This window comes from Aotus nancymaae, unplaced genomic scaffold (genome assembly GCF_030222135.1).
Source record: "Aotus nancymaae isolate 86718 unplaced genomic scaffold, 86718_ANA_hifiasm-v0.15.2.pri h1tg000018l, whole genome shotgun sequence".
Taxonomy (NCBI): domain Eukaryota; kingdom Metazoa; phylum Chordata; class Mammalia; order Primates; family Aotidae; genus Aotus; species Aotus nancymaae.
The window spans coordinates 671537-683902 of record NW_026988430.1 but is presented as its reverse complement, the minus strand read 5'-3'; the positions used below and the strand labels follow the sequence as shown (position 1 = coordinate 683902).

Genomic DNA, 12366 nt, shown 5'->3' with positions numbered 1-12366 from the left:
CCCCACTTAAGGTTTTTTGTCCACCTTAACACTTCAGGGACCAGATTCTCTTCTGGATGTAGGCCTGCATTCTTCATATCTGCCACTGTGGGCCTGCCTTGATCGTTAAGCGGTTCCAGTTCTTGAGTAGAATTCACCAGGGTTGGGCCAATTAGCTGATGGGACTCACCTTTCCCATCAGCTAATTGAGTTAATTGAGTAGATTCACCTGGGCTGGAGGGGCTGGAAAAGGAAGGACCTTTGACCTATGTTTTATTTGGGCTTTTATACACAATGTACTCACAAATTACATAGATATACTCATATAATCCTGTGTGTGTGTTTATGGGTCTGCCTATTTATGTGAATATCTACAAAGAAAAGCTCCAAAAGAAAACTAGGTCAGAGGTTTTTTGTTGTTTCTAGCCCCTCTATCCTAGATGTATCCAATCAGACAATTAGTTCAGTCCAAGTGAATTCAATTTGAACCACACACCACTTCCCATTCTTGTACCTGTAAAAAAGCCTTCATTATTTGGCACTGAGGTTTTGTTTAATTCAGGAGCTCATCAAACCTACACAGTACTGTTATGGCTATCCAGCTAGAGCCGTTGAGAACTGGCTGACACAAGTGGGTGTAGTCTCTGACACACAGGACCTTTGGACTGGCCAATAAGAGCTATTTTGGCACTTGGGCACACGTTGACTCTAACCGTGTCATCTTTTGCCCAGGAACCATGTTTCCCCACATTTGCTTTCAGTGCTGCAGTTTATCTTCAGGGCACAGACCTAGAGTTTTTTTCTTTACCCAAATAAACCTCTCTCCAGCAACCAACCCTGAAAGACAAGAGTGTACTTGTCAGACGGGTGCGGGGGCTCATGCCTGTAATCTTAGCCATTTGGGAAGCTGAGGCAGGCAGATCACTTGAGGTCAGGGGTTAGAGACCAGCCTGGGCAACATGGTGAAACTCTGTCTCTACTAAAAATATAAAAAAACATTATCTGGGCATGATGGTGTGTGCCTGTAATCCCAGCTACTTGAGAGGCTCGCTTTAACCTGGGAGGCAGAGGTTGCAGTGAGCCGAGACTGCGCCACTGCACTCTAGCAGTGATGCTTCAGCGGTCCCAAGTCACCTCATTGGCTGATTGGACTCACCTGGGCTGAGCTATTTGGCTGAATTGACTCACAAGGGCTGTAGCAGCTGGAATCTAAAATGACCTTTGACCAGGCTGAGTGACAGAGCAAGACTCCATCTCAAAAAACAAATAAAATAAATTGGGTAAAAGCCTTTGAACTAGGGCTGGTTCATCCCTGGCCTGGTGTCTACTGGAAAGAAAAGGGTCATTATTGACCTCACAATGAATGACTCCCATGGCCTTCGTGAATTTACTGCTCACAGAAGTGGGGAGTAAAGATCAATCATTCCTTAGTATACATAGAATGCATCAGGATGTTTTCAGAGTATATGTTCATTTGTGTAGTATTGTAGATATAGTTTAAAGAACACATAAGTCTTTACATGTATGGAAGCCTTTTTATATTATTATTTTAATACCTAGCAATACTTCTACCTTGTGTATATTTACTCTGTATCATTGTAGATAGATATAACATATATGGATATAGATGTAGACAAGTAGACAGATAAACACAGGCAAAGAGTATTATCTGAGATACCTATGGAAGTATTCAGTATACATTCAGTATTTCCCAACAGAGACTTTCAATACTCCAGCCTATCCTAAGGGCACAGATCTTGTTTTTCTTCCCTGCTGTATGGTTCAATACCATCCCAGGATGGAACTCAACCACAGAATTTTGTACATATAAACATAAAGCTTCACCTTTAGGCAGAAGTTCCAGGAAGTGAGTGAGCTGTGCCATCATATAAGGTGTCATGTCCCACTCAGCATCTCAGGGCCCCGTGCTTTTTCTTGAGGGATGTCTGTTTTTTTACATCCATCCTTGTGGGCCTGCCTTGATGCTTCAGCAGTCCCACATCATGTCATTGGCTGATTGAACTCACCTGGGCTGAGCTAATTGGCTGAATGATTCACCTTGGCTGTAGGGGCTGGAACCTGAAATAACCTTTGACCTAGATTTTGTTTGGGGCTTTTTCAGCACAGACATACTTACAAATAAACATGACATAGGAATACTGATATAATGCTGTAAGTGTGTGTTTACTTATCTACCTATCTATATCCATACAAAAGAAAGCCCCATAAAAAGCTAGGTCAGTGGTCATCTCTCGTGCCAGCTGCTCCAGCCCAGGTGAATCCAATGGACCAATTAACTAAATACAAGTTTATCTTATCCAAGCCAAATGCCCCACTCCATTCTCCTTCTACCTGTGACAAAGTCCTTGTTACCCGGTACCCACGTGTTTTTAATTCAGGGACTCAGGAAACCAGCCCAGTGAGGTTCCGTCCATCCAGCTAGGACTGGGAAGAGCTGGCTAACAGCCGTGGGCAAAGTCCTTGACAGAAAGAACAACTGGCCTGAGCAATACAGCCAGTTTTGGTCCTAGGGTGCATGTTAACTCCGGCCTGTTGTCTTCTGCCCAGGTACCATGCACCCTAACATTTGCTCTCAGTATGACAGTCTATTTTCAGGAAATAGATCTAGGCTTTTTTTCCCCATAACCAAAAAGACATTTCTCCAGCCAGCAAAAATTAAAGACAGGAGTTGTTCCTACATCAAACATTAATAAATAAAGAAAGAAAATCCACAGTCCTGATAAAAACGTTGAAGAGAAGTCAGCATTCTCAGAGCTGGGTGAGGGCCTTGGACTGGGGCTAGTTCATCTCTGACCTGGTGCTCACCAGAAGGAGGAAGGGTTAACATCAACCTGGCAGTGAATGACGCTGTGGGCTTTATACGTTTTCTACCCACAGAAATGAGCAGCAAGAATGAATGGTTTTCTATTACACATAACATGCAGCAGGATGCATGTCAGAGTGTAGCTTTATTTGTGTACTATTGTGGATATGGCTTACAGGCAGACAGGTCTTCACAGGTATGGAAGTTTCTTTTTATATTCTTTTCATTGCCTCCACCTATCAATAATATTTTCTATATTGTTACTCTGTATGAATATAGACAGATATAAGTGAGGTAAACACACACACACTTATATGATAATATGAGTGTGTTTATGGAAAAATTTATGTATAAATACGGTGTTCCCCAACAGAGGTTTTCAATATTGTAGCCTATTGTGAGGGAACAGACCTAGAATTTCTTCCCTCCTGTATTGCTCAGTACCATTCCAGAATGGAACGAAATCATAGAACGCTGTGTGTGTAAACATAAAACATCACCTTTAGAGGCCGTGCCTGGGAAGTAGTGACATGTAATGTTCACCTCTAAGTATACTCGAGAAAACTAAAATATGTTTATATAAACACCTGTATATCATGTTAATAGAAGCAGTACTCACAGCCAAGAGAGGGAACAACCCGAGTTGGTCCATCCATCCAGTGGGGTGTCATTGAGCCATAAAGGAAAAGCAGTGCTGATGCATGCATGCCACAGAACAGAAACGCCTTGAGAACACGGTGCTAATTGAATACAGCCAGTCACAGAGAGCCACACGCCGCATGATGCCATTCCTAGGAAAGTCCAGAATAGCTAGACCCATAGGGACAAAACATGGATTGATGGTTTTTATTGTCTGGGGGTGGAGTAGCCACTTAATGGCATGGAGTGTCTTTTGGAGTGATGAAAATCTTTCTGAATTAGGTAGCATTGATGTTTGGATGGCATTGTGAATATACGACATACCTCTGACTTGTACACTTTAAGATGGTTAAAATGATGAGTTTTATTTTATGTGAATATTATCTCAATTAAACAAAAGTCAGCAAATGATTTCATAAGGTTAGTTAATGCCCAAGAACCAAGTGAAGCTCATGAGAAGATGCCCTCCCACAGGAGTCTCACTTTCCCCGCTGTCAGTCAGGCAGCCTGGGGGATGCCTGGGCACGGAGCATCACAGCAGGTCCCCTGATTGCTTTGAGGATGAGATGAGCATCCTCAAGCTGGTGGTGCTAGCTTGGCTGTTGTGAGTGTGATGAAGATGGTTGCAGAATGACCTTGTCCACTCATAAACAGAGTCCTCTCTCTTTCTCCCCCACATCCCAGGATGGCTCCAGCAGCTTGTTGTTATCTGGGGCCTGACAGCCAGATGTTCAAGGAGCAGACATTTAAAGGTTGTAGATTAATTCTGACTGTCTTCCTCTGAGGAAGTTACTAAGCTGGTGATAAATCGCCCACCAAGTGGTGCAGTGTGCAGCAGCATCATCCACACGATGGCTCAGGAACTGGGTTTTCTGGGTGAGCTGTGGGGCAGTGTGGTGTGCATGGTCCTGTCAGAAACTCACCCTTCCTGTGCAGCCCGCACTTGCCTGGCTTCTCCTCCCTTGCATCCCTCTCTGCAGCTCCCAGTAGGTGAAGGTCACAGCTCTCTGTCTTGGCCTCATGCTGTCTGTGGCTGTCTCTGAGGTGGGTCAGGGCCCTACGTTGTGGACAGGCTTCTTCTGTCCTCCGTGGGCTTTTAGTAAATAAAGTAAGTATTTGCAGTCACAGCAGACCTTTATTTTTCTACTCTATATTCAGAAACTCCTACATTTTTTTCTGAATTTTTTAGACCAGAATCTTTCAAATGTTGTTCAACAATCACAACTGTGCCCTCCCCTTGCCCCTGGCACCATTTGAACACTTTTGGGTGTCCTGAGACAATGCCATTTGTTAATTTACAGTGCATATGGAAAATCAGATCTTAATGAGAGTTTTTCTGGTCTCTAAAGCTGGCAATGGCTTGGACAGGCCACCCTACACTACCCTGAGCTCCACCTGAGAGGCCTTTTGCCCTCACCCATCTCCCAGAGGCCCTGTCTCCTGTCTTCAGAGGCAGCACCCACTCCCAGTCCTTGACTGTAGCCTACCTTGTCTGTGACTTTGAGTAATGCCTCCTCCAGAGAGCCCTTCCCACCCCACTCATAAACAGACCTTGCCTCTCCTACACTTCTTTTCCCATCTGACCCCTTTTCTTGGTTCTTGGGGCCAGAGCCTTCTTTGTCACTAAATAAACTGCAGAGTCCTATGTGGTGGAGGTGTCCTGTTTTCACTCTGTGGGCACCTCAAACATCCAGCAGCTGGTTCACAAGAAAGTCCAGCAGATTCAGAAAGTTATCAACACAGATGACTTGAATATTGGAAGAGGAGCTTCTGCGAAGTGTATGGAATAGATTAGTTTCTACACAAAATGCTTTCTTGGAAGAATTCTGAGAAGCAAATGCCAGTGTTCTTGGTTTGCAGTCCTGTTGCCAGTCAGTGGCAGAGGCCAGGTTTGAACCCAGGTCCCTCCAGGTCTTGCTGATGTACACTGCTGCCTCCTCTTCCATCTCAGCCACTGGAAACATGATACAGTTGCTCATCTTGGTATATCTGGAGTCTCCTAACAGCCTGTTCCATGCTGGTCTCCACCCCCAGACCCACATAGGAGTCTTTTCTGCTGATTCACCTGTCCAGGGGCTGCTTCCCCTCCAACTGAGAGCTGCAGCCCAAACTCAGCACCTCCTCATGTTATGTAAGCAAAGAAGTGCTCCAGAAATCCCAGCAGATACTAACCCCACCTTTTTAAGGTTATTTTGGCCTCGGTCAGTTCTTAAAGTGCAAGAAGAAATAAGCTGCCCAGATCTGACATTTCTCAAGTGAAGAGTCAGTTCCTCAGGCCCCCAGCCCCAGCAAGGAGGAAGTGAGAAGAATCCATGAGCTGTCAGGTTGACATAGGGGTGCCTCCCTCTACCTATAAGAGTCAGTGTTGGGGAGGCTGGACAGCAGCTTTAGAGCCTGCTCCCTTGGCCATTCCTTTGATTGGTAATTGCTTCAGCATCTCCCTTTTTCACTCTCTGGTATTGTTTCTGTTTGGATTTTTTTTTTAAAAAAACAGAATTGTGTATTGACACTTGGAGGTATTTAAGATTGGAGGTAGATGGCATTAAGACAGCTGTGCATCGATGTAGGTGATGAGGGGGATGGAAGCAGCAAACCATCATGGCATGTGTGTACCTATGCAACAATCCTGAAAGATCTGCACGTGTACTCCGGAACTTAAAGTATAATTACAAAAAAAAGACAGCTGTGCATCATGCCTAGCCAGGTGACTGGGGTTGACAGGGCTGTGGGTATGCACGAATCCCTCTCTGAGGCCCTTCCCCTTCTGAACTTGAAGCCAGGCACACAGTGGGCAGGAGCCAGGGAGGAGGGGCTGCCCCTCACACCCCCAGGTACCCGCCTGTGCTGCTGGAGCTCACATGCACTTCACAGAGTGGAAGCTGAGGCTGGCTCTGCAGGGAGCGCCAGTGAGGTAGACGGGGCTTGGGCTTAAAAGGAGATCTCAGCAGGGCTTCTTACCTGTGAGCTGTTCCCGCATCTGGGACCTGGGGACATGGTGGTGGCACTGCTTTTGTGTTAGATTATTGCGGAGATCAAATATCATCATGTGTGCAGGAGCACCCTTTAGACCACAAAACTGCTTGGATGCAAAGCCAGCGGAACTACTCAAGAGATGAATCGTGGAGTTCAGACTCTTACGAGAACCCTGGATGCAGACCTCTTTTCCTTTCTTCTTTAGCCCTGTATAGATTCAGAAAACTAAATCATGGACTGAATTTCATCTGGTTCTTCATCACAGAGGCCTCTTCAGGCTCAGTCATGATTTCTCTGCACAAGGAGACTCAGGGTGGCTGCGGCTCCTTCAGGCCAGGCATGGGACAGAGCTGAGACTTCCTGCACACTCACTCATGTCCTCTGCACTTGGCATGCATCTGATTACATTCTCCACAGCCCCACTCGATAGTGGAGATACTGATGGCCTCATTTTCATCAGGAGAGGGTGGAAGGTCACAGGTGCATCCTGTGCTCAGATCCACTCCACAATCAGCTGCAGCTGGGGCATTCATGTCTGCGTGGGTTCCTTGAATTCCCCTCAACCCCACAGAGCCCTAGGTTTCCTTGTTCTCCCTAAAAGAAGCTGTTGATTCCCCCTCTCAGGAGGATCAAGGCTCTCTGTGAGCCTGCATCAGCCGTGCCAGCCTCTGGGGTGTGATTGCGGGCTCCAGTGGCAGAGATGGCGTCACACATTGTCAGAGTGGACCCCCTCCCTGATGTTCTCTCTTGGCACCAAGCTACCACAGACCCCAGAAAATTTGTAGCTTTGCTTCTGTCCCATCTGGGAACCTTGGCCTTCTGGGAATATTCCTGAAACCAGTCTGCGCTCTGTCCAAAATTTTACCACTACATTGCGAGGTTGCCTTGTGGCTCCCTGCCAGGCCCCTGTAAACACAGCTCTGTCCATTTCCCATGACTGGAGAGTGTGTACACAAGGCTTGGGAGGCTGTCCTTGCAGATGGTATTCTTTCAGAATCCATGGGTTCTTCCAGACCAGAGCAGGACAGGCTCTCCTCAGCCAGCCCCGAGTGGGCCGCAGAGGATGGAGTCTTCCTCTGCTCCCTCCAGCCTCCGGGCCTGGTTCTTCCCTCTACTTCCTGCTCCCAGGGGCCCCATGTAGAGTGTGCCTGCTTTTCTCCCTGCACGCCTGCTCTGAGCCATCCGCTGCACTTTAGAGTACATGGGTCTGGAGCCTCCCAGCACCTGGTTTGGACCCTGCAGTCCTCCCTACCCTTTTCTTAAGTCCCAGGCATCCAGTCCCCTCTCTCTGTGGTGTGTGCAGGAGCAGCTGAGAGTGAGCACTCCAGGGGCCACCTCTGGGCCTGGCTTCTTACATGGGCCTGCAGAGCAGACACAACAGGGACTGCTGGGGGCTTGTTCGGGATGCCATGTGGGTAGGTGGGGATTGGGGCAGATGCCCCTCTGCCCTCCAGAATACAGGTGGGGAGCCAGGAGGAGAGCTGATGGACACAGGGTCACAGAGTCACGGTGAGAGGCCAGAAGGAAGAGCGAAGCTGGGTTTAGCCTGGGGCAGTGAGGGATGGTGGGTCTGATGATGCACAGGAAGCTCTCTGGGTCAGATGCTTGGCCCATGAAGCCTGAGGAGGAAAGAGCGCTGCTGTCTGCAGGATGAGGAGGAGCAGGGCATGGGGGGCTGCATGGGGTGGGGTGGGGGCAGGAAAAGCAGAGCGAGGCTGAGGCGGCCTCCTGTGAGTGCAGCGGGAGGCCCAGGCCAAGGGTCAGTGTGTGTGGATGAGTCTGCATTTTCAGACTAATCTGATGACAGGGAAGAGATGGGCTTGTGTTTGTCCCATGGAGAGGTAAGTGTGCTGGGCAGGGGAGAGGCAGGGAGCTGGCAGGGACTGTGCTCATGGGAGATGGTGGCTCAGCATTGGACCAGGTCCCCGTGCTGGGGCAGAGAGCCTGAAGCCTGTGAGTTGTCCCGGAGGTCTTACTGAGGGGCTGCATGTGGTGGGAGCAGAAAAGGGGTCAGGAAGGACCCTTGGTTCTGGCTTGGGGTTGTGAGGTGGGGAGGTGGTGTCTTTCCCAGAGCAGGGGCAGGACCCAGGCCTCTCTCATCAGCTTCGGGCTGGGGCGCTCCCTGCCTGGAGCCTTGGGCCCCTGGTCTGACCCCTTCTCTTGCCTCCCCTCAGAGCTTGTTTGGTTCCTGCGGCTCCCATCACCCCAGGTGCTGACCTAGGTTGGTTTTCACTGTTTCAGGCCCTCACTCAGGAATGGACCCTCAACTGCTGGCATTCCCAGCACCTCCCTCCAAAGGTACCTCCTCCAGGCAGGCTCTCACCTGGAGGGTGGGCCCACAGGACCCCCAGCTTCCCTCCCGTCTGATTGCTGCAGAGATGCCCTGTGGAAAGTGGTAGCCCAGGGCACAAGGAGCATGCCAGTCATGGTGTGAGCTGGCCTCTCTGCCCTGGAGGACCAGAGCATGGCAGAACTAGTGGAGGTTGCCCAGGCCTCCCATGCCTACTGCTGGCACCACCTGTGCCTGGGCAGGCTGGCCCCTCACAGGTCTCATCCCAAATCTCTGCAGGTGCTTTTCTACACTCAGTGGTGACCTTTTGTCTTTGGTAAACAATGTTTTGGAAACTGGAGCCTCTCTTGGGTGACAACTGGTGAAACAGGAGCCAGCCTGTGTCTGGGAGACTCTGCTGGATGGGCAGGAGGGAGCGCACGTGGGCCTTGCTGCTCCCTGCCCAGCTGCTGGATTGGTGGGTGTGCCCTGGCTGGGGTGTGGTGGCTCTTCCTGTGCTCTGCTGGACAGTCAGCCACCGTGTGCTCATGATGTGTCCTTCAGGCCACGCCTGCCAAAAATGAGTCATCCCATTCTGTGGGTAGCAAGCTCGCCATCCACAGAACCCCTTCAGCTTGGGCCTTTGCCCAGCCCCAGTGTGTATGATTCACCTTCTGGGCCAGCAGCAGAGCCTGGTGCGCACTGCGGTGCCTGTCCATCTTGTGGGAGCTGCAGGCCCCTGCCCCGTGGTCTATGTCAGGGACCCTCTCTGCACCCCATTCTGTCTGTGGCCCTTCCCAGCTCTCTCCTCTGTGCATGTGACAAGGAGACATGTAGAACAACCTTCCTTCAGCTTCTGCAGACCCCCTGATGAAGTGTGAGGGGGCGAAGACGGGTCCACCTCCTTCTGTCCCAGGGGCTGCAGCGCATGCTCTGTGCAGGCTTGGGGCAGGGGGGAGGCTGATTGTGCCCCATGGTGGAAGTCGGGCTGTGTCCTTGTGCTTCTCTTCCTGACAGATACTTGTAATGAGTCAGTTGTTTGGCAGTGGCTGGGCTTGGCCTGACTGGGGTTATCTGCCCTCCAGCACTGTGGGAGCACTCCCTGGAGGTCAAGCACAGCTGTGTCCTAGGGGACACGGCAGCCTCCCATACATCACTCGGTCACTTGAGGTGGGACCTTATTCATCTGTAAAGTGGAGAAGTTAAAAAATTATGTGTGTGGCGGGTTTTGATCTATGTTCCTCAGATCTCCAAGAATAAGGGTACTTTTAGGGATTTTGCAGGAGTTCAAATACAATTGCCTGAATATTTTTCTATTTTGAGGTCAGTGTCCTTACTAAAGAACACTGTGCACATGTACTGATGTCTTCCCCCATCAGAGGCCACCAGTGAGCTAAGGAACACTGGGTTAGAACAGGGGCAGTCATGGAAATAGAACCTTCACATAATCCCCTGCCTGTGTGTGAACATCGTGCTCTCATGTTACTGATTAGAAGGCTGTCTTCATTTCAGCTCTTATAACAAAAATATCATAGACTGGGGCTCTGGACTAACATTCATTTCTCACAGTTCTGGAACTGAGAAGTCCAAGATGGCAGCAGTGGCAGGTTTGGGCTCTGATGAGGCCTCTCCTCCTGGTTTGCAGATGGCTGGCTCTGGCCCTCCCAGGGCACAGAGGGAGAAAGGAAGCAGCGCTCTCATGTCCCTTCCAAGGATGCTCAGCCCATCAGGAGGGCTCCACATCCATGTCCTGATTACCTTCTACAGGCCCCACTCTCACACGGCATCACATCAAGATGAGGGCTTAGACGCACAATTCTGGGGTCACAAGCATTCAGTTCACAGCAGAGGTTGTGCTTAGCTTAGAATTTTTCTGATTTTTGCCTCTGGGCCTGGGCATGGCTATTGCACATGTGTACCCTGTGTATTTACACACCAGGCATGATTCTGGCATTGCATCTGTGGTGCAAGGCCCCTCCATGCACCATCCCAAACATTGACTCAGGGTCCATAGAGGGCGACTGCGCCTCCTCAGATGCACAGCACCAGCCTGTCCAGACCTTTCTCAGAGCCAGTCTCTCATGGCAGCCTCTCCGTGGGCTTCTGCAGTCCAGGACCCCAGGGTTTCTAGGGGGATGCTTGTTTTTATTGTTTTTCCCATGCCTTGGTGAGTGATCAGGCTGAGTTGGGCATTCGGAGAAGGTAGGAAAAAAGCATGTGAAATGCATGGGTCATGCGTGGGAAGGGCCGGATAAACAGTGCCTTGAAGGAGCTCATTAAAATGTCTCCTGCTTCCTTGGAACATGCCCTCTCCTTTCATTTGTTCCTTGAGAACATATTCTTAGGCTGAGAGTTTTCTGATAGAGATTGAAGTGGCCTGCAGTGGCTGGTCTCAGTGCAGAGGTGGCATTGCAAAACTCAGTTCTGGTTTCTTTCAGTAGATGTTGTCTCAAAAAGTGATTGATAAACATGCCCAGCTTTTGCTTTAAGAACTGAGACTACACTCAGAACTCCTAAGGTTCACAGCAATGCCAGTGAACCTTAGAGTTCAACTTAAGCATGAAACTAGAGGCTTCATTTTTTACAGGTTTTCCCTTCTTTCCTTCAGAAAAAATGGCTGAGGTTGTACAAAGAGAACATTCCCAAGAGAGAAAATCGACCAGCGTGGGGTGCTTATGTTAGGGGTCAGCGTTCTGGGATTTGGCTTCCTGAATGCTTCTCAACTGTAGAGAAGTCAGTGTTGGGGTCTGGGGAGTGGGGACCAAGACCTTTCTGACCCAAAAGCCTGTGTTGTCACCCATTTGCACACTAGGATGGGGAGGGCTATGTGTTGGCCACAGTTTGAGAAACTAGTTTGGGGGCTTCCGGGCTGGATTCTGGAAGCATCTGAAGATGGGATGCTGGGGAAGCATCTGAAGATGGGATGCCAGGGCAGTATATTCCAGCCCCTCTCTCCACTCAAGGACTTTGCTCTTAACTGTCTGTGCTGTCCTGTCTCCTCCCTGTCCTGGACATCCCTGGAGGATGCAAGCACTCTTTGACTCTATGACCACTTTGTAAACAAATCCCAGACAGCTCCTTGACTTCCTGTCTACCCCAGCTCAGCCCCATTCTCTATTCTCCTTTGCAGCTGATCAACCATCCTGAGAGGCTGCGCATGCTTTCTGTCTTCCCTCCTTTCCTGGTCCCCAGCCCTTTATGTAGGCTCCTCCTGGCTTGTGTGTCCTCTTCAGTCCTTGCTCCTTGCACCTGATGGGTAACCCTCATGCCTCCTGGCTGGGTGGGAGCACACCAAGCTCCTTCCACTGCCTGCCTGAAGCTGGTGACAGATCACTCCCAAGCTCTGAATGATTCCATCTGTCTCAACCCACCCAGCAGACACTCACTCTGGCTCCCCCTGACTTCAGTTTCCTTCCTGCATGGCTCCTCATGTAAGGAAGCATCTACTCTCTTGTCTGCTATGGTCTGTCTTCTGCCCCAGTCAGTTATGAAGTTGTCACCTCTCAACTCCACACCTCCTTTTCTGTGCACAGCTTTGCAGGGCTGGGACCTGCAGCCCATGTTCCTGTTTTGACAGCTGGTGCCTTTCTGTAGCCCTGCCACAAGGGAACTAGAGAGAGCCCCTCGGAGAGGTTGCAGGAATGGCCTGGCTCTGCCCTTGCAGGTGGCCACACTGCAGAGA

General features: G+C 49.7%; 1 protein-coding gene across 1 annotated transcript in view; it reads right to left on the bottom strand.

The window, feature by feature from the left end:
• Positions 1-6645: 6645 nt before the first annotated feature.
• Positions 6646-12366, bottom strand: part of LOC135275674 (ephrin type-B receptor 4-like) — a 56025-nt gene continuing 50304 nt past the window's right edge. Inside the window, 5 exon segments of the mRNA XM_064377995.1 lie at positions 6646-6709; positions 7668-7776; positions 7924-8058; positions 8739-8798; positions 9528-9626. Of these exon segments, the coding sequence (XP_064234065.1) occupies positions 6646-6709; positions 7668-7776; positions 7924-8058; positions 8739-8798; positions 9528-9626 (467 nt within the window).